At 36.8% G+C, this 22,688-nt stretch overlaps 1 protein-coding gene across 7 annotated transcripts in view; it reads left to right on the forward strand.

Moving 5' to 3' along the window:
• The window catches only part of CYRIA (CYFIP related Rac1 interactor A), a 54,909-nt gene extending 33,731 nt beyond the window's left edge, over positions 1-21,178 (forward strand). For 3 of the 7 annotated variants that reach the window (XM_079298118.1, XM_079298119.1, XM_079298120.1), the window contains 10 exons: positions 1,531-1,610; positions 9,314-9,435; positions 10,338-10,443; positions 11,459-11,595; positions 11,680-11,757; positions 12,033-12,149; positions 12,235-12,314; positions 13,763-13,889; positions 17,851-17,921; positions 19,037-21,178. In XM_079298118.1, the coding sequence (XP_079154244.1) occupies positions 1,541-1,610; positions 9,314-9,435; positions 10,338-10,443; positions 11,459-11,595; positions 11,680-11,757; positions 12,033-12,149; positions 12,235-12,314; positions 13,763-13,889; positions 17,851-17,921; positions 19,037-19,100 (972 nt within the window). In that variant the 5' untranslated portion in view covers positions 1,531-1,540 and the 3' untranslated portion in view covers positions 19,101-21,178. Of the gene's footprint in view, positions 1-1,530; positions 1,611-1,787; positions 1,868-9,313; positions 9,436-10,337; positions 10,444-11,458; positions 11,596-11,679; positions 11,758-12,032; positions 12,150-12,234; positions 12,315-13,762; positions 13,890-17,830; positions 17,922-19,036 lie in introns of all 7 variants that reach the window. The other 4 variants (XR_013773292.1, XR_013773293.1, XM_079298117.1 and 1 more) reach the window with 4 other exon arrangements.
• The last annotated feature ends 1,510 nt before the right edge of the window (positions 21,179-22,688 follow it).

A 22,688-nucleotide genomic window follows, 5' to 3' on the forward strand; every position in this document is an offset into this window, starting at 1 on the left:
TTTAGGCTAATCAGAAAGTCAAACTCAGTTTATAAGGTGCCGATCTTGTTCTGAAAGTAAAAGTGTAAATATTTTTCCTGCATGTAATGAATATGACTTTATGAATAATGGAAAATTTTTCTTTGTGTTTCAATGTTGTATATGCAAGATGTTGCTATTTACAAAGGGCTTGACAGTCTGCTCACTGAATTTGTTCTGGAGAGAAAATTTTGAAGAAGTATTTAATACAAAACAAAGCCATTTATTTAACAAAAGCCTTGCTTACATGAAGTTGCATGCTCTGAACAGACTATTGATTAAATATATATCATTTTATGGTATAACTGTGGCTGCTTTGAAATCTTCAAGCTCACATTACTTTTCTAGGTTTTCCTGATGTAGAAATACATCCTTTCTATGCACATAAAAATTTGGGTTGATGATACTTTTCCTACTGTAATGCTTGTGGGAAAACTTGAAAAAAGCTTTGTCTCCTTATGTGGAGTATCAGCCATGTACATGCTTAGAATAATTTTTTGTGGTCTGATTTCTTAAGTGGGAAAAGACTTAAACTGAATCACAGATGAACATCAGATGTGAGCCCCAAGAGCTGTGGTTTAGAGTAATGAGAATATTTCTCTTTGAGGCAAAAATCAGTTTTCAATCTGTGTTTTAAATCTAAAATTACATTTTTCTACATGCCTCCAGGCAGATCTCTTTATTCTGATATGTGCTTTTCATGATTTAATTTTTATGTCTTCTGAGAAAAAGTTTAAGTTTGACCAGGAAAGCTCTACTTCTGCACAGTTTTAGAGTAACTTATCTTCCTAAAGACTGTACTGGCAAAAAACCTTTCTTCAAATCTCTTTTCTTTTTATCTTCCATAGGGACTTACTTTTTTGAGAACTGGTCACTTTTCCTTTTGGGAGTTGTTTATAACTTGAAATGCAAAGAATTCCAAGATGATAAAAGATAGGAATAACAGATAAAAAGATAGAGTTCAAACCTCCCTTTTTACTTGCTCTTTTTTTTTTTTTTCATGCATACATATGCATTTAAAAACTAGAAAGTTTTTAGCTGTCCTTTTTGATAGAATTGCATAGATTTTATATAAAATCTTACTGACTTGAAACAACTAGATTTTTTTTGTCCCTTATAGTGAGTTATTTTCTTATAATGACATGGATTTTTGCTGAAGATCTAAGACAAGGGTTAAGATGTCAGTTTTTACTTTGAAATGGTGTTCAGTAATCTGGAGCCCAATAATAGAGATACAGTTCTGAGCAATAGCTAAGTAAATAAACTCATTAATATCTGTTTATACACTGGGATCCTGTGTTTAAATTCCAATTTGTTGAACAGAATTATTTCTATTTTTATCTGAGGCCTTTCTCTTTCTGCATAAATATTACAGAATTGACCATCAAAATGTTTCTCATGGTCCAGAACTTGTCAAAATGTTGAATATATGATGCAGACTGTGTCAAGCTCTTAGCTGTAGTACTCTGAGTTTACATGTATAACTGTTTATGATTTTGTTGCATTTACTAGGTTTGCTGGGATGGGTAATCTTCTTAAGGTCCTTACCAGGGAAATTGAAAACTATCCACATTTTTTCCTGGATTTTGAAAGTAAGTTCAAATAATTACAAGACAATGAGAGAATCTTTTCCCTGACTTATCAGCAAACTGAGGAAAAACTTTTAAAATCTGATTGCTTACACTGTGTATTTTCCAGCACAACCAATCTGTCCTCTAAAATCATTTGTTCACTCAGGACTCCTTTTCTCTTCCTTTTCTATTTTTCAGGAACCAAATGGGAAATCTTTTAAAAGTTCTCACTTGCACAGAGCTTGATCAGGGGCCAAATTTTTTCCTTGACTTTGAAAGTGAGCAAAGCTTCTTGCCTGGCTTGCCTTCTTTGCTTATTATTTCCTAATAAACTGCATGTGCTTATGCATCATAAAGCAATTCAAAAGGGATTTGCAAACAAATCAAATTACACTTCAGTAGAATATGGCTTTCTGATATACAAAATTACTTCATCCTGAGCAGAAAAAGGGGCAGAGAGGTAGATATGCAAGTAAAACCTTATCTTAAATTAAATTCAAAACATTTATGAGCTATTGTTAAATTTACATATGAAAGAACTCAACCTCAACTTTCTTTAACAAATCAGGGGTAAAAAAATTATGATTCTTCCTTGAATGGAAATACATGTTGGAAATAAAAAGCTGAAAAAAAGAGTAGTGGAGGTGGAACTAATTTTTTGCTTGGTTTGGTGATGATTTAGTTGTGTTTATAGTTTATAAAAAGTAGTGAAATGGTCAAAGTGTATGTGCTTGATTGCATCTCTCTTAATTGCATGGTTATCAGTTGCAGAGCAGTGTTTCCCATTCCAGTTTTCTTGTCACATCTATATTTGATCCAAAGCTGTTTTCACTTTTCCTGACTACAGTTTCCCAGCATGTACTTCTAGACACTGTCACCAAGTCCTTTAATATGGGTTTAATCTTTCTTCACTACGTACATGAAATGCATTTTATTTGAAACACTAACTGTGTGATGTTTTCTCTCTTAATACCTCTATTATAAAAAAAAAAATAAACCAACTAAAAAGTTTTGAGGAAATCCAGTGTTTTTAAAATACTTTCCTTTTGTAGCATGGTTTAAAAGAGCATTTCAAATGATTAGACACATATTTTGTCATCTTGAAATAGTTTTGTTCTTAATCATTTTTTTCTAAATTATTTTCTGAAAGAAGTAACTGACATGCTATGAGTATGTATATCTGTGTACACTCAAAAGCACTGCTTCAAAAAATTGTTCAAATGCACATTTAAATCTGATTAAATTCAGATTTCAAATGTGCTGTCTTAGATGAGAGCTAGAATGTATGGCTGGAACTGTGCAAGTACCTTAATCTTCTCATCTAGAGCTTAATTATCTCATTATGAAAAATCAGTTTTTAATTATTAAAAAAAAAGGGTAATTATGTTTGGGTTTAGGAGAAACCATGTATCCCTTCTTCTCCCTACATATAATTTGAAAACTTTACTGTCATCCCAAGATGTCAAACCTCCAGCCAAACCATCACTTAATCTTTTTCTACCAAACTTTTGAGGGCCTTGGCCATCCTCTGTGGCTTTGCCAAGCTCTTGTGAGAGCTTTCAGCTGCCCTGAGCTTACAGGTTGAATCAGCCCCATTGTGTCCTTGTTGGCAAGAGTGTTCCTGACCCAGGCTTGGCAGGAAACAGGTGCTCTGGCATGGGGAGCCTTGGTAGAGGTGGTGGTGAGAGAGGGAAATACCAAATTTGTTGCCCTGGCAGTGAAGGTTGTTTTTCTTTCCAAAAGCTGGTGGCCAAGAACTGAGTGGAAACCCTTTCCCATGGGAGGGGCCATTGGTTAGGGCTCACTAGTCAGGCACACCTACCTGGAGAGGAACAAACCTGCCATCTCCAAATTTCAGGGAATTTCATTCTTGTAAGTGAAATTTTAAAAGTTTGGGGTTTTTTTTTTTCTCACAAAAAACAGTCCCAGAAGTTTTTAGTGGCACAAAATCTATATTGGCTCAAAGGGATTGTGACTAAAAAAAGGGGTTTGGTTTTGTGCTTTGGTCTCCTGTAATTGGCCATCATACAGTGGAAAATGAACAGAGTGAGGGGCATAGGTCAGGATCTGGTCTGGGCTTGCTGGACATGTGGCTTTCTGTGGCTTGAGCAGTTCAAGCTCATGAATAAACATGTGGTCACTACACTTGGAGGATGATGGGTATGCTGACCTGATGTGTTTACTGAATTCATTATTTCCATCAGCATCTTGCTCTTTAGTTTCTGTGGGCTTTTTCATTAACTGCCTACAAAAAAAAAAGGAAAAAAAAAAAAAGAAAAAGAAAGTTTGACAACATCTCCTTTCCCCTACTTTTGTGCAGGTGTCCACACTTTCACACTGTCAGTTGCAATTCTTGACACCTAAGAATATTCTTCAATCCAAACTGGAAACCAACTTTCATAACTCCATGGTCATATTTGAAAAAACTTGAATCCAGCATTAATTTCAGTTAATGCTGTATAGCAAAAGCAGTTCTGTTTGCTCCCCAGTACTCATTTGAGAGTTGGGCAGTACACTGGTTCTGGTGGAGAAAAACATTCTCCATGAAGGTGGAAAGGCCTTTTCTTTGAGGGGTATTGCAGACTTAATGCATTCATCCAAATTGTTCTTTTTTAAGATTTCAATAAATAAAAACAGTTTCATCCATCTTAGAAAGTGCACCATATTGCTGTTTTACACTTGAATCTTGATGGGATATTTTTAATCAAGCTGCTTCCTCTTGGATTTGATTATATACCACTTACTTTACCTTAATTCCTTCTTAGCACTCAGCTTGAAAATAATGTTAGAAAAAGTGAGTGTCTGGCAAGTCTTGAGAGTCTGTGGATTTCAGGATTTCACTGCAAATTCTTTTAAAATGGATTTTGTCAGTTCAAGAACTGTTTTGTACTTTAAATGTTGACCTTATTTAAAATAGTTGCAGATAAATGAATTCTGGGTATTTGAGCTCTTCCTGTACCATCTTGAAATTGCTCTTTTTTGCAGAAAATCTATTGTCAAATCACTGCAGGCAAAGTAAACACATAATTCCACATGAATTCTTGGAAATAATTTGAAAATTGAGGCACCAATTTGTTTTTAATCTAAAAGACTAAAGCTTATAGGTTATTCAGTGTCCTTAAATGACACCTACAGTCCCATCCTCTCCTCAAATACTATTATAAGACGTTTCTAACCTCAATATGAGCAGGTTTTTTTGTTGGTTTTTTTTTTTAATGTTAGCCGGGTGGATTTCTCTTGATCTTAGTTAAATCCCTCTCATCCCCTCCAAAAATCTATTTTCTAGGATTCCCCCACATCCTCAGAAAGATTCTTGAAATTTTTAGTTATTATTCATGTACAGTTAAAAGGATCTATTATTAGAACATGTCTGGCAGCAGAGCAGCTTCCCACTTTTCACATAATAGGCTATTAATTAACACCCCTGTTGAACAGGCAGCAAGGCTGGGGATATAATCTGGGTCCAGCCAGTGGGAGGTTGCACTCAGGTCTTGAGCTGTGGAGTGCCCTGAACCAGAAACTGCAGCTCAGTCAGAGGGATGCTGTGTGTCTGTCCCCCATCCACCCCAGAGCTGAAACTGGGCACTGATCTCTGCACAGCACCCTGCCTGGAGCCACTGTTCACAATTCAGTGAGCTCCACTTTATTCTAGCTAGCTTAGAAAGAATGAAATTTTAAAATCCTATATAACCTGGATAGGGTACTGTTTCTATTCAATGCTGGGGGTTCTTTGATGTATGCACTGTATCAGGTTCTGATACCCTCTAAAGTGCATTACTTGCTGTAGTTATAATGCCTTTTCTCATTTCTAAGTTTTTATTTCAATTTTGTCCCAGATTGGCATGGAAGAAATCCTTGTCAAAATTGGCATGGACAGATCTGAAATGGATTTTAGCATTATGCAATTAAATTTGTGTAGGCTTTCTAACTTGCTGGCTGATGGAATTATTTGCCACATTCAGCAGTGGGCATGACAAGAAAAGCAGAAAGCAGAGCCTGTGAATGTTCTTGTTTAACTCATTTTCTTTTGCTATGCTGTCAAGGCCAGAAAGGCATAGTATTTTTATGAGAAATATGATTTTACATTCACTGAAATGGAAGAGCTAATCAGCCTCAATGGGAATCTTCATAACCACCTAAGGGTGGAATAAAGTTATCAGCTTTTGGTCTGCATTTCAGATTCAGAAATGCTGTGCAAGTTGGAAGTGCTTCTTTTAGTACTGTTCTTAGTACTCTTCATAGCACTGTTCTTTTTTCATTAAAAATTATTACTGAGATATTGTTGCACTTCATTTGGTATTAGTAAAGGGATCACATCCTTTCTGTTTAGTCTTGTCCTATGAATGCTAATGTCTGACCTACCTAGAACTTTCTGTGGTTTTTTTTCTAATGCACATTTGGTGAAGGATGAGATAGATACCTTACACTGTTAGGAAGGTTTTCTGGAACAAATGACAGGTATTTTGCTAAGAAAATAATGATGACCCCACTTTCATGCCCCACCATTCACCTGAAATGCTTAATGTATCCACAAATGAACTGTAGTGATTCTTTGTGAAGTCTGAAATTCCATCCAAAACACGGCACAGACCACGTGTACCATTTCCTGGTTATTTCTAATGGAGCCAGTGGAAGTATATTTCTCTCCAGAGTTAAAATTTTCAAATTTTGCTGGTAGAATGTGTATATGGGAGATTCAAGGCTCGTCTGACTCTTGCATTAATTGGATGCAGGATTCATATAGTTGTTTGGTTTAGGGTTCACATTAGAAACATTTGTCCAAAGGGAGGTGAAAAGCTTCTCTATTTTGTCTTTTTAAAGACAGAATGCTATGATTCCTAATCATGAGTATTCTGAAAAGAGCCTTGGCATGCAGTAAGTCTGGCCACTGTGGTAAGTTGTTGCTGAGAGGGCTTGCACTCACCGTGGGTTAGTCAGTGGCAGTGGTTCCATTTACAAGTGGGCTCAGGCTCCTGAAGCACGTGGTGGTTCTCTGGTGGTGTGGGGATAAGAGGTGAGCATGGGAAACCAGTGATTCCACACTGTGACTCAGGACTGGCATTTTTTAATTCAGAGCAGAGAACAGGCTTTGATTTTCTTGGAAAGGCAAGCCAGTTTTAAAAGTCAAAATCTGTTGTGAAGTCTCGATTCCTTTTAGTTCTTGTTGCTATTATTATTATTGTTGTTAATAGTAAGATGAAATTGTTTTCAAAGTGACCCATTATGGTTATTTTAGCTGACCATTTTTGGCAGGATCTTCTTGTAAAATCCCTTTTGAAACATGGCCATGGTCTTTCCAGAACATTTGTTTGCATAACTTCTATTTCATAAATAAGTGCATGGGTTTAAAAAAAAAAAAAAAAAGCCTGAATCATCCTCCCTACCTTTCTTTTTAAGCTAAACACTTCCAACATAAATAGAAACTGCTTCTGCAAATGCAAGCTAAGCCTGTTGCTCTGGAGCCTTTGCAACCCTTTTCCTTCCCTTTCTTTTCCTCTTTCACACACCTACCTGCCTCCTGCTCCTACTTCCCTATGCTGGGATACTACAGAAAGCTCAGTGAATTTCAAATATTGCTCCTTCCACCAACTTCCAAAAGATGAATTGGGACATTTTAAAAAATACTTGCAATAAAGGGTGTTAATAAAGGCCTTTTTAAAAGTCCCAAAGTGTTGGGCAGTCTGTAGCATTTGCATCCCCCTTAAGCACTAGTACTTCTAAAGCAAATAAATTGTAAAAGTTAACATAGAAGTACCTTGTAACAAACAAGGTTAAACAAGATGCTTCAGGTGACCTGCACATGCAAATTTTGCATTCATGAACTGCACTAACAAGTTATTTATTCTGTTTTGTGTTAGTATTTGCTGAAATGTTATTTTCATTAACTTACTTAACTATTAAAATGCTGATACTGATTTTTTTTTATGTCACTCCTACCTTCCCCTGCTCTGTTGTTGTATGGTATGTAACTGTTTCTCAGGATGACTGCTTTCCTCATTAAAATCAGAAAGGTTTTCTATTTTGCATCTTTATCACAAGATGGCAAACCCCTTATGATGTGTACCTGAGATATCTTGCAGCTTGAGGAAAGAACCAGTCTGGAACACTGTAAATTTAATGTGACTCATGAGTCAGTTCAACAACCATGTCCCAGGTGGGATTTTCCTGTGGGGACAGTTTTTTTCTTCAGTGCTCCTTTTTCTCACTTTTTGGAGAATAGTGGAATTTTTTAATTACATTAAATATTTTGACTATGAAACCTAGCTAAGTAAGCCCAGTTTATGTTTATTTTCACTTTTTAAATAAGAGAAAGGAAAAACTCCCAGAATAAAAAGAAAGTCCAGTCAGTATTATGTGCCCAGTCTCATTGGACTTGTAGTTTTGAGTATGACTTGCTTTGAAGCTGCAGACTTGGAAATCTCTGCCATTTGTGTCCTGTTCATGCAAGGTCTGTAGATAACCTGAAACATTTAAACAAATTATCTGAAATGCTGTGGAGGGAATGCCTATTTTCCATACACTCCAGTGTGAACCAATTCAGTTAGTTATAATGGGGACTGAGTAAATTAATGCCATACTGATAACATGGTAGAAAATTCTGTCAGTTTTCTTAAGGACAGTGAGATGACTAAATAAAAAAGTATTTTTAATACTTCTTTTCTGTTAATGTAGAGATGAATACAGTAGCTCATCCTAATTGATAAGTTTTGAACTGAACTTCTCTCATTGCTTTTAATTCAGACAAGTAGTCTTTAAATTCTAAGATTCAACTTCAAGATAATTTTTTTTCTACCATAAAAATTCACATTCCATCTTTACAAGGTAATACAAATCTAAGGAAAAATATAGTTGTGTCTCTGTAGAAATCTGATGGGACAATGTCATTATTCCTTCACATATAGACTGCAATCCCATATGTAGGTCATCCAGTCTTTGGTCAGTGCCTGTCATCTTTATGTTTAAAGCAAAAAAAAACCACAGAAGATCTCTACTTTGTCTAATGTGTCAGTGTTCTGGGGATAACATCACTCCCTAGTGTCACACTGCTGTGTAAATCCCATGGAAGGAGATTTGAATAGGAAAATTGATCTACTTTCAAATATCATTTCTCCCAACAATAAAGGTCTACAGGTCACTCATACCCTGAAAACTGATTGTGGACAGAGCTGGCTTTATTTTAGTGGCAGGAATGATCCCTGACATACATGAGAAAAAATGTATTTTTAATAGTACTGTATCTGTGTTTTACAAAAGAAGAAATAAATTACCCCTGTTAAGGAAGCCTGGAGGAAAGTCAAAGTGGAGCAATGTCCCACTGTTCTATCCATTGAAAGGCCTGATTTTTTCCCCAAGCTGCAAGAAAAGTGAGCAATTCTTTGTAATTTAGCCATGGAGCTCATGAAAGAGAGGGACTGGTGCATTATCCTATTTTCTAATAACATTGCTTTATGATACTGCTGCTCTTTAAAATGCTGCGTTTTGAGAAGAGGCATTATGAGCCAGAGCATACAAAAAACTGCTGTTTTTCTTTCCTTGCTATAAAAAGCAGAAACTTGGATGTTAACAGAATGGCAGTATAATTGTATATTTGGAAAAAAGCTACATCAGATTGGAGTTACACATTGTCAAGCTGGATGTGGTATTGTTAAGTAGAATTGAGTAATCTTGCCATTTGTACTGCAGCTTCCTTTTGACTTTGTGCATTTTGCTTTTCTCTCTCTTAGATGCACAGCCCACAGATGGAGAAAGAGAAGTCTGGAACCAAATCAGTGCAGTTTTACAGGACTCAGAAAGCATGCTTGCAGACCTTCAGGCTTATAAAGGAGCTGGACAAGAAATTAGAGATGTATGTTTGTTAATGACAGTTCTTTGGAAGCAAAATTAGGCAAAACTCAATGGTTCCTTGCTTCTGTTTTCCCTCTGTTCATCCAAGCACATTCTCTGAACTCAAGTGAAAATCTTGAAATGTATTTATAAAATACATGACAGATTATGCATAACATTCACTATAGAGCTCTAATTTGAAATCATTAAATGATGGCTGTTGGAATTTCTTTCAGGTTTTCTGTTCGTAATTAGTTACTATTTTTTGCTTCAAGAAACATAATTTCATTTACCTTGTTTTATGGCAGAAGTCAAATTTGAGGACATGGAAGAAATGCTACTCATGTGTCAGAAATATGTGATACAGATAGTTGTTCTTTTCTCTGAGTGGAATAATGAACCACAGTAAATTATACCTTCTGATCCACTTCAGAGGCATCTTATTCTGAAACTGATCCAGAAGTACACTTTTGAACTGTAACTTACCATTTTCCTCAGCTGAACAAAACTTTTCCTGCATCAGATTTGCAGATACTCTTAGTGTGAACTGTTGCTTGCTTAAAAACCATCCATGTTGAAGTTTTCAGAAGAATTAAAACTGAAAAAAAAGGCTATTTTTGCAACCAGTAGTCACACAAAAAGTTTTACCCGATGCTTTTGCAATAGTTTTGCTCCCAAAAGAATATTCTAGAACATATTTCTATATGTCAGTGGTTCACTGCAATGAATGATTTTAAAACAGTATGTTACAGGGGAAGAGGGAAGGTAAAAAACATGGTATTTTTTTTGAATCCTATGCAATGTAATTTCTCCGAATTCTTCTATGTTTTACAGTACTTTTTAAAATAATGTAGAAAAATTCCAGACCACATCTTGCTTGTTATTTATTTATCACAGGTCTTTACAGTGATATTTTCATTTCAGGCAATACAAAATCCCAATGATATCCAGCTGCAGGAAAAAGCTTGGAATTCAGTCTGTCCACTGGTTGTAAGGCTAAAGCGCTTTTATGAGTTTTCACTCAGATTAGGTGAGTCCTGTTTTAGTACATCTGTTTTATAGGTTTTTTATATAGAATGAAAGAGAAAGCTTTGTCTTTCCACAAACTTTTGAAGTTTTAGAGTTAGATTATTTCTGTTTGATATCAATGGACATTTAATTGCAGTTGCATTTATGAAGGCATCTCTTTAATCTTAATTTCATAGTTTGTTAGTTTGTCTGTATTGCCTAAATAGCATACAAGCAAAAACCAAGATAAAACTGCAACGTTTTTCTCTGTTTCCTGACATGTTTCTGCACTTCACTGGTCCATGTTGGACTAATGCAATTTATTTTTTTGTAATTTGGATCCTTTGGAGTTTTAACAGTATGTAAGCCAGTAATATTTTGAGACTTTAAAATCTCAAAAAAACAGGGATAATGGGGAAAGTGTATCAATATACTTTCTCACAGGGTGAAAATCCAAAGTTGGATATGTTGTACACTGATTTGGTCATCCCAAAAAACACAAAAGGTGATGTAATTACTCTTTGAATTAGGACTCTGGAATGCAAATATATGTATGAAGTGAGAGGGCTCTAACACAAAGGGATTCTTTTACAACATCTTCCAAATATGTCTCTCACTTTTTGAGTTGTGCCAGTAATTACAGTGCTATATTGCTATCAGTACCTAAGAGTACACTTTAGTAACAGAGATGCCAGAATAATCTCTATACTGAGCTGATGGCTAATTGAGGAAGATGAAAGTGTTGAATATCTGAATGCAAGAAAAATGCTTCCTCTAGAATTTGTGATAGGGATCCCAGATAAAGGGTGACAGAAATGTAAAAGAATTCTATGATACAAAATGGAGAGAAAATGGCAGAGCCTAAAGAGGCAGGTGTCTTTAATTAGTGCTTCTCACTTGGGAAAAGTAAGAAAAAACACTTCTGTTAGGACTTGGCATGTCTGGAGGGTTTCTTCCCTTCGAATGCAGTATGTTTAGATATGTAGTTAAAACTTTGTGTGGACTGATTACAAATTGTGCTTCTGATTTTTGTCCAGAGAAAGCCCTGCAGAGTTTACTGGAATCCTTGACATGCCCTCCCTACACACCGACTCAGCACCTGGAACGGGAACAGGCTCTAGCAAAAGAGTTTGCAGAAATCTTACATTTTACTCTTCGTTTTGATGAACTTAAGGTTAATAAAGTCTTTCAATACATGTTGATTTTTGCTGTATATTTTGAACCAAAACTGATTATTTCCTGTTTCTCTTCTTGGAAGATGAGAAACCCAGCAATTCAGAACGACTTCAGTTATTACAGGCGGACAATAAGTCGCAACAGAATAAACAACATGCATGTAAGTAAATAAACTCTGCTGTGCTGCACAGAGTGAGGTATTTATTTATCAGGATGCATTTTTGACATTTGTGGTAAAGTTTTAACTTTTGTTGCAGTCGCTGTCATGGTCCCTTCTTCACACTGAGAGTTAATCAGCAGTCTGGATGAAGTGATTAGAGAGGACTATTTAAGCAGCAATCTACTTGCTGACATGAACATGAACTGCATCTTTTTCTTGCTGCTGGCAAGATTTTAAAGAGCTTTACTGACTATCTTTTCTCCTGTTTTCATCAGCTAGACATTGAGAATGAAGTGAACAATGAAATGGCCAATAGGATGTCCCTGTTCTATGCAGAGGCCACACCAATGCTGAAAACCCTCAGTAACGCAACAACACATTTTGTATCAGAAGTATGTAAAGGGGGAGAAGGGTACATTCTTGATTTTAATTTTACAACATAATTTACTAAACACTGTCTTTTTCTTACCCTTCCAGAACAAAACATTGCCAATTGAAAATACAACAGACTGTCTAAGTACTATGGCCAGTGTCTGTAAAGTCATGTTGGAAACACCGTAAGTTTTGTCTTAAATATTGGAGGGTTTGTATGACAGAACTTTTATTTTAATTTGCCAACCAGGATAATGTATTCTTTTCCAAGTGAATTCCTGCATCTATGCCTTAAGTTGTTGCTCCTTTTGTCTACAAAGCATGACCTGGTATTAGAAAGCTTTGCCTTCTGTTCTAGCCACTTTATGATATCTTTCATGAATCGGTATTGAATTCTGTTTAGGAGAGCTTACATGGTCAGCCTGCACTTCAACAAAAGGTTAAAATACGAGTGTAAAATCTTATGTACTTGCAGGCTTCAGTGTCTGTGTCTTGTCTAACCAGGGCAAAGGCCAACTGCTGCCTCCTGCTTGCCCATTTATTAGCACACAGAGGACAAGATTTTGGCTTCTCCAAGCAATACTTGAGCAAATACACAGGAACTATTTCAAGGATCATTTAAGGAGATCTTTTTTTGGATGTAGCCATCTTATTCTAGATACGAAACAAATCAACTGTATAAATTTTCATTCATATAAATGTATTCAGCTGTACAATTGTGTTCCTATCTGCTAGTGTAGATAAATTAGCCAGTGGGGTTCTTTTATTATTTTTTTACTATGCATTTAGTGGAGTATTTTTTTAGATTAGATGTCTCTTTGGCTGGAAAATACATGTAAGATAGAGTCAAGGTAGTCTTTCTGCCTATGAGTCATTTGTTCATGGAGCCATGTAAAGGGTAGAATTCCTGAGGTCTTTGTTTGTTCATGAAAGTTCTGGAGAAGTGTCTGTAGGGGTGGGACTCATCTCACAATCCTGAGACATCACAGAAGTAGTAATTGAAAAGAAACCTTATGAGTCAGCTCTCTTTTTTTGGCAAAAGTAGAGAAAAATGTTGAGTAATCTAGAAGATTATCCTATATTTAATTCTAATTGTGGGATAATCAAGCATTTTCATATCAAAATTTCTGTAACCTTTAAGTCTGTTCATGTTACGATGCTGTGGAAGAATAAAAGTTGAAGTTGCTGTAGACTGAGAGATACTACAATACACAGAGAGTGAGAGAGCACAATGACTATTACAGTCCACCTTGGTGAAGTCCTGAGCTTCTCCCTGAACTGCTGAACTTCACTATTCCAAAGCAAAAACAGTACCTTTCCTTTGAGGTCCCAGCATGGTGTATTTCTGAGATTAAACTGAAGTATGATCAGTCTCCATCATATTTCATGAAGCCATCATCACATACATTTTGAGGATCTCAACTGTGAATGGGCATGAGGTTTACATCTATCTGCTCTCTAATTGTTTTTGAAAATTGGCACAGGCTTACAGAACTCAAAGAAATTCAAAGTCTTACTAACGTGCATCTGCTTGAAATATACTTGTGGTTCAGATTTCATGCAGTCCCTTGTCTAGTTTTTAAAATTGTCTAATAAAAGGTCTAGAATGTCTTTATTTTGTTGTGTTTTCCAGAGAGTACAGGAGTAGATTCACCAGTGAAGAGACCCTTATGTTCTGCATGCGAGTAATGGTGGGAGTTATTATTCTGTACGACCACGTCCATCCTGTGGGAGCTTTCTCAAAGACATCAAAGATTGATGTAAGAGAGGCCTTTCTTTGATACTCTGTAGGTTTGAGAATACTAGTCTGCTGCTTTTTTTCAGCACAAGCTTACAGCTTGGTATAAATAATTTTAATAACTTTTGAATGGCAGAATTTAAAATTTGTCTTCATCTGAGCACTTTAATGCATCAGTTTGTTTAAAAATAAAATAAGCTTTTTTTCTTTTTATTTTCTTCCAGACACAGATAAAAATTTTTCTTTGTTAGCTCTGCTTTCTTGACACCTGCATAGTTAGGCTAAAATAATTTAATAAAACACCTAGCCTGGAATATGTTCCTTAGTCATAATTTTTTTTTTAAATCATGTAATTTATCAAAGCTGAAATGCTTTTGCAGTAGTTCTCTTGTAAATAAGTAGATATTCAATGTTGTCTCTGCTTTGTCTGAAATCTGAAGTTACTGAAATTACTGTTGTAATGTTGATAATGGTCTCTCAGTTTTATTTGTGGCATGACCAGTCAAATAGAAATCGATTTTATTTTCCCATTTGAGAAACTGCAAGCACGCAGGGAAAGAATACTCTTGTTTTTTCTACATGTTTTTACAAACCTAAATCTCATGCACCACTTCTTTCATCAGAAATAAGCTGTTATTAATTAAAAAGATGCAAAGTGTTTCACTTTTCAAGAGATCCTGCTTAAAGAGAAAAGAGAAAAACATATATTTTTGCTCTCTGTGTCACTGGGTCTTCACCAGCATTTTGTATCTGCAGATACCAGAATTTTGCCACATCTCCTCTTTGACTCTACAAAGGGGAAGATTTGGCATGGAGGTGAATAGTTTTGCTCAGGGTTATGAAGCAGAGAGAGCCTGGGACTTGAATGCAGATTTCTTGACTGCTAGTTCAGTCTCTTGCTGACAGAGGCAACAAAAATGAAATTCTGATGGAACCAAATATATATTGTGTGTACTTTGCTTCTCACATTTATCTTAAAATTCTGAAATCTTACAGGAAAGTTAGCTTGATGTAAATGGGAGGCAGGAGATGTATCACTCAGTTTTAAAAAACAAATACCTGGTCCCAAATTTTGATTTGCATAATTTAGTGATTTTTTTGTAATTCAAAAGATCTTCTGATGTTTCAGATGATGAGTTTGTTTTACTGTGGTAAATAATTATTTTCTTAAAACTATTCATTTCAGCCATTCAAGCCATTTCAAGAGAATTTCAGAGGCAGTCAAGTTTATTACCCTTTCCTTACTCTTTCAAGACTGGATGTTGTGTTTCAAGCTATTAATTACAGTCTCCTAGCTTAGACATCTGTCTTAATTTGAAGGGCAGGTGTCTGCCAAGGAAAGTGGGAACCTCCCTTGGAATGGAGAGTATGACCCACTCCCTCCAAAGTACAATGACTTTGAAATCAAGGGGCTTTCAGGCAGAGATATGGGAAAAGGAATAACAGTTCTTTACTAGTATGTATGTGTATAAAAAGCCAAACCAACCACAACATGGCAGCAACAACAAACAAAAGGAAAAACCCCAGAAAGCCCAATAAAGAAATTCCGTTCCTGCTCTTTAAGCGTTTCCCTGGGTGCAGTTCTGGGCACGGCCAGCAGGGGCGCTGCGGGCTCACGGCGGGCAGGGGGGCGGGGATTCCTCCGAGCCTGCAGGGGGCGCTGTGCGGCGGGGAACAGCAGGAATGGCGGCTGGACCCGGCCGGGAAGGGACAGGAGAGGCTTTGGGTCTAAAAACCCTGGGGCAGCCAATCCCAGTGCCCAGATGTGAGGGGATGGAAGAGAGGCTTTGGGTCTAAAAACACCTGGGGCATTGTCAATCCCAGTGCCCAGATGGTAAAGGATGAAGGAGAGGCTTTCCTTCACAAACCCCCTGGAGCAGCCAATCCCAGTGCCAAGACAGGAGGGGATGGAGGAGAGCTTTGCCTCGCAACCCCTGGGGTAGTGTCAATCCCAGTGCCCAAACAGGAAGGGATGGAGGAGAGGCTTTGCCTCACAAACCCTGGAGCAGCCGATCCCGGTGCCCCAGAAAGACTCTTGGGAGTAGCAAGCTGGAATGGCAGTAATAAGCAAAAAGGTGATGGAAGAGTTGTATCAGGAGCTCTGCAGCTGCAGCTGGATGCACAGGGTGTCCCGGCAGGCAGGGAGAGTGGGGCTGCAGTGCAGCAGAAAAACCCGAGCAGTGGAATAGGAACAGTGGGGCTGGGCTCAGCCTGGCTCCGAGCAGGGCAGGGCAAAGGCAGGCTTGGGATCCCAGAGTTTCCCCCAGAGCACCCCAGGGGATGGTGAAGGGTCCCTGTTTGGTGAGTAGGGTGTTAATAAAAGCTCAGTGCAGTGGCCACTCTTCCAAGCAGAGCTCCACTCAGGGTAGAAGGAAAGCAGCAGGAGATGGACCCCTGCAATGGTGATGCTGAAATATGAATTCTCCACACAGCAACTGCAGCCTCACTCCCCTCTAAATGCCGACAGCACAAGAGAGCTGCACCCAACCCCTTTTTCCCAGCCCAATTCTCTGGTTGTCCTTCCCAGAGAAACTCCCAGGTAAAAAAGAGAGAGTAGCCAGCTGCTCTCCTCCCCTGAGCTGTGGCAACTTCTTTTGTCTCTCTTGTGTACCTGGTCTATTGTCTTCTAGCAACACATATGGGAGAAAAATTCCCTGAGAGAAAAAAAAAAACCAAAATGAATCCTAAATCCCAACATTATCCTACTTGTTTTAGGTATTCTGATTCTAACAAAAACGAAGAATTGTTAGAATTTTTATACCCTTTGACTTGTCTGATCAGATCTGCTGGGGCATGTAAACCTGTACTGAGTGATGTGCACATAGACTTGAGTTTAACTTGGGAAGAATAACTTTAAAACACGTGGTGCTACCCTGGGAATCTCCTCTGACCTGTTATTTGCAAAGCTAGTTAAACTTTCCAGGTAGAAATGAGCCAACTGTGCAGTGAGCAGTGTTTGTTGGGCTAGTCCCTGTCAAGGATACTGAGCTGTATTTTCTGACTCATTTTTGGTGGCACATAAATGGACCATGACTTTTAATGTAAGTGTTTCATTATCCACTTCCTTAATAAGGCAGAGGTGCTCTTCAGCTGCATACAAGATTCTGTCATGTAGATTTTATACTACAGCATGACTTGGAAAAATTAAAGGATTCAAATCTTCATTCAGCTGTGTCTTTATCCGTCATTTTAAATAAGATGGAATTAATCTAGGTTAATTTCCGGATAGCTAGATTCGATGTCTTCATAGCAGTGAGAAGAAATAAGTACTACTGGGGCATAATTCATTACATATGAAGATATCTTCTGAATAGGTTAGAAGAATTCTTTGTTTTTCTCTGTTGACTAGCTGGGGAGTCAAATGAGTTCTACTCCTGCTTTCTCTGCTTCATTTCCCCTTTTGTAAATTTGGACAGTTTCAGCCTGTTTTTTTACAGTCTATGAAAATGTTTGTTCAGTGTGGTGTTAAAATTAACACTATGGACTTCATAGATTAAATTTTTAACCACTAGTTGTGAAACAAACAATAAGTTGTCACTGGTTAGGTTTACAACTGAAAACTGAATGCTGAAAATTACTTCCTTGTATGCAAATATAAAAATTAAAGTCAAAGTTGAAACATTTAGAGTTGTTAACATCAATGACACAGAATTCCCAAAATCTCTTTTTTTCAGTTTATATCAGATGATTTTGATTTTTGTATTTTCTACTTGGAATTGAAGAAACAGTGTAGAATTTAAAATATAGACACTTGATACATAATTTACTCTGTACAAATGCATTTTAAAATAGATGTTTTCTCCAAAGTTACTTTTTTAAACTTTGAGATAATTTTCAGTAAGTTGTAATGCTTTTACTATGTCATGTAAAGCAGCATTAACACCCATAAGAAAACAAACCTGCCTGTATATGAAATTTTTCCATGTTTTCAGTTAGTGCAATTCATATATTATTGTTCAATAGTGGCATGCTTCTGTTCCCAGATGAAGGGATGCATAAAAGTTTTAAAGGAACAACCACCTGACTCTGTGGAAGGACTTCTGAATGCTCTCAGGTATGTGTGATTCAGCCTTAGAAAATTCCTCTTCGTTTTTCTCCCAGTCTGTTTATTTAAGATTCTTCACTTTCTAAGATTGATTTAATAAGATTATCCTCTCAGGTTTGCTTTCATCACTTGGGGTTTTTTAATATTAATTTCTTCCCATTTCATTTCACCTGAATAAACAATAACTGTTAATATTGTAAACAGTATATCCTAGCTAAAATTTGCTATATAAAATACCCCAGCATCTAGAACATTTTAGAAATGAAGGGTAAGATTTCTGTTTGTCAAACCCTCAGTGCTTCTCTTCTCCCTTTCCATCTTAATAAGACTATTTTTTTAAATCTTGCTAAATTACACAGCTTCAAGAAAACAGCCCTAAATTCCAATGCTGTTTATGGTGCTGTCTTGGGAAGGAAGACACACAGGGGTCTGATGCTTCTCTGAAGCTGGGAAGGGAATCAGTACCAAGTTTTTCAGAGCTGTTTTGAGTTCTCTAGCTGTTGAATGCTTAGATAGAGGGAGAACTGCACTGCCACATTTACTTACCATGTCTTCTGAATTAAAGTTCATGTGGAGTTAAATCCTACAGGTATCAAATGTGTTTCAAGCTTATGTTATAATCAGTCTCCCTATTAGCATAAACAGTGGAGAATGCTTGGGTTTAAATGGAAAGAAACACTCTAAAGCTCTTCAGTCCTCCCAGAATGTTTAAGAAAACTGCTAAAAATAATAGATTATGCCAAAATTCAGTCTAGCTTCCTAAGTGATTTTAGTGTTTACCATATTTCTTGCATCTTTTCACGATTTTGCTTCTCTTGAGGCTTTTAACTAGAAAAAATGAGAGATAATTATGACCCAGGATTATGACAATGTCATAGACACATACCAAGCAGGATTTAGCCACAGTTCTCCACCTTTTAGCAGGGAATAATTTATTGCATAGGGTATTTAAAAGATAAAGAACACCAGATTCTTACCAGTTAAATTCCAGTGATCAGTAGAGGAACATGTAAATTCCTCCTTTGTGTAACTGAACTGTGCTGATTTTAAAAACAGGCTCAAGTATTCAGACTTTCCCTATCTCTGTTCATTTATAAATCACTGTTTTAACTTGTAATTTCTAGGTTCACTACAAAACACCTGAATGATGAATCTACATCAAAACAAATTCGAGCTATGCTGCAGTAGTATCCAGAGACAAGTAGATGTTTGTATTGATCACAGAAGATGTGTATGTTTACATAATTTAATACAGTTTGATGTTAATACTTGTGTGTATTTACATAACCATTTTCTTCACATTGCTAAAATATATGAATCTGTTCATAACCTGACTGACTTTATATAGTGCAACTTAAGTTTTTATTCTAGCCTTTATCTTTTGACTTTTAAAATACTTTTTTACTTAGATACTTCAGTTATGACAGTTTATCTGTGCATTTTAATCCTTAAACACCTTCTCTATCAGAGAAGTAAGAAGTAGTGAAGACAAAAATGGAAATCAAACTGAAATGTCAAAGGTACCACAGAAAAGGAACTTTAAAGAAGAAGAAAATATAAGAGAAAGCAAAATTCATTTGTTATGTTTTAAAGAACATGTGCACAGTTTTTTGGTCACTTTTAGGATCTTGTCAAACTAGTAAGAATAGGAGAATACCTGAATGTTCATCACTCTCATAAATGGATTGTCTTTCCTGTAATAAGCGGAGCTCCACCTAATTTTTAGGGTTTTGTGCTGTATGGCGACCAAAACTGTATTTCAAACAGGTAATTTTACCTTTTTTCTGAAGTATAACCTTCCAACAACTGAGGAAATTAATATCCTGTCTCAGATGCAGTAAAAATAAACAAAATACACTTAAAGATCACGGATAGATTTTGAAAACTCTGTATAATTTTATTAGGCTTAGAAAGGAAAGGGAAAATACTAATGCCTTGACTTAACTGGAAAAGGTTTGTCAGTGTAAATATATCACAGTGAACATTAACTAGCAGACAGCTCTAGCCAGTAAGTAATTTTTTTTGGCTCATCTAAACTAGTACACTTTTCCCTAGTGTCAAATTGGCTGCATCAGACTAGGGATGGTTTAAATTTAAGAGCTGTTCTCTTCTTAGGAACTCCATTGAGTTCCTGATACTGTCATTCATTAGATGATTCAGAGTTAACACAGAAATATTTATCAGCTGACTGCTCTTTACTGGCTTTTGAGATGTGATTGATACTTCAAGAAGTTAAGTTCCTTGCTGAGTTGTTTGTTCTTACTTTCTGGTAAATTTTCCAGTTAATGAAATAGAAATGCTTTGCCAAAAGCAGCAAAGTGCTCATGCTCTGTTAAGTGTGTCTCCTGGGTGGTCTGCAGTTGCTGTACATATTCTTGCAGAGATCACGTTCTGAAAATGTGTTTGATTTTGTGTACTTTGCTTGCATGTATGTGTGGAAACTCCAGAGCTTGTGCACAGATTCAGATTTGTATTTGCTTATTTCCATATAGATAAATCAGGGTTTGTGTGCTTTCACTGGAATTTTCATGCACATCTTTTCTAAAAATATTACCTTAAGACTTTGAAGATGCATTTGGTCTGCTGGAACTCAGCTGCACAGTGACAAACTGTGTGATTGAACTCAGTCCTTAAACAGTATTAATGTCTCAAGTTCTCTGACTGGAAAGCTAATTTCTGAGCAGAGCAACCCCTATGAGGTTTGTGAGACCTGGCCAGAACCTACAGGTTTCATGTCAATGCATGTCCTGAGACTGGACAGCAGCACAGCTCCAGCATTCATGTCACACCTCTGCAGGGGCAGCAGCCTGTTGCTATGTGTTGTTGGGGAGAGAGTTAGAACTCACTCATGTTAGAACTTTTTTCTTTTTCTGAAAGCAATGACCACACCTTTTTCACAGTAGTAAATCCACTGTTTACAGGCTCCATTTTTAATGGGGAGACATTTAAAAATGTATGTTAGGGAAAATCCTGCTTTCTTCATAGTTACTTCCAGTTAGGTAAATTAGGTGGATGACAGGCCATTCTGTTGAGCTTTGGTAACTGAAGTTAATATATGCTTACCTGCAATTTTTTGTCGAACAATGAAGTCTTATCTTCAAGTAGCCCAAATTAAAATCTATTTGTCACTTGTATAATAAAAATGTAAACCTTAAAGCATTCTGTGAGTTGTCATGTGATGTTTGCTGAAGTCACTGAAGTCTTTGCCTGCTTTGATGTTTTTGTACAGAAGTTTGTTTCAAATAATAAAAAATTTGGTACAGTAAGGTTTGGGACTCCCTATATTTAGTGACAGCATAAACAGGTTGAGAAATTCCACATTTAAAGGTTTGGATCATATAGTATGCTCACTTTTATGTGTCCAGTTTGTGGTTTATTTTAAAAGCACTTGTTTCACTTGTATGCTACAACAGTGTAATCTCACATCACTTAAAAAATCTTGGGTTTTTTCTGACATATATTAATTATCATTTGTTTGTCACCGTCACCAGGGGAAATTGTTAAGGGCATTATTCCCTTCTCTTTGATATCTTCACATTAGTCATCCTGACCTATGGGGGCCATCTCAGGTTGTGTTCAAAATCAATAAGGTCACCAGAGGATTATTCATTTAATTGTAAGATAAATTAATAGCTTTTGGAAGAAGATCTGCATAGACTAATGGCCAAAGTTATTGATCTCAATTTTGTCAGTGCTTCTTCTTACTTTGTCTCATTGTTATGTAAGAGTACGTGCTTGTGGTATGATAAATATTTAAACCTCATAATGACTGCACTTCAGAATGCACATAAATGAGTGTGACTAGTTTGAATCAGAAGAATCCTAAAAATTTTGCTAAAATTTTTAGAGCCCTAAAAATTTTATGATGGAAAGAAATACTATTTTAGGGTTGTATGAATTTGAAAGACTAAGGTTGGTCACTTTGAACAATAGAATGTATTTGAAATATAATTTATGACTTCTAAGCTTTTTGCTGCTACTAAGTGGCTGTCAGGAAAGATAGCTTCTGAGATTGCATTTAACTGGTCTCTGGTAGACCACATCACTCAGATAAATGATCTTATGTTTTCCATGTCTACTAAAATTTACAAACCAACAAGAAGCCCTCTCTGCATTGCTTTCTCTGTTGCATTTCATCTGAAGTAAGGCATAAATGTATGAGAATGTTTCTTACATTTATTCTGAATTGAACAATGTCGGATATAAATTCTTCATAGGAAATTGTCTGTCCTCCCTCTCCCCCATTTATTTATTGAAGAGTTTAGTGTAATCAATATATTCCTATGACAAGACAGTGCCAGTTCAGTACATTCCCATTTGGGAAATGGTGCATCACTTTTTCATGCCACATCTGAACCAAAACAGTACAGATGTCCAGTTCTCTGTCTGTCAGTTCTCCCTCTGAATGGCAGCACAACCATCTGGTGTATCAACAGCTCCTCCCAGTCTTTTATCAGCTGCAAAATTCCTGAGGGTGCCTTCTGCCCCACCCTCTGGATCATTTATGAAGGTGTTAAATAGTATTGATCCCAGTGCCAGCCACAGGGGAACACCACTAGTGACTGTGCTCAAGATGCGTTTTGTGCTGCTGATGACATCCCCTTTGAGCTTAGAGTGCAGCCAGTTCTCAGTATACCCCACTGCCAGTTTGTTCATCCAGAGTTCACCAGCTTGCCTATGAGGAAGTTACAGTGCCAGAAGTCTTGCTAAAATCAAGATAAACAAGACATTGGCCAGCTCACTCCACGTTTATGGTGCATCCCATCAGGCCCCACT

The sequence above is a fragment of the Erithacus rubecula genome (genome assembly GCF_903797595.1).
Source record: "Erithacus rubecula genome assembly, chromosome: 2".
Taxonomy (NCBI): Eukaryota; Metazoa; Chordata; class Aves; order Passeriformes; family Muscicapidae; genus Erithacus; species Erithacus rubecula.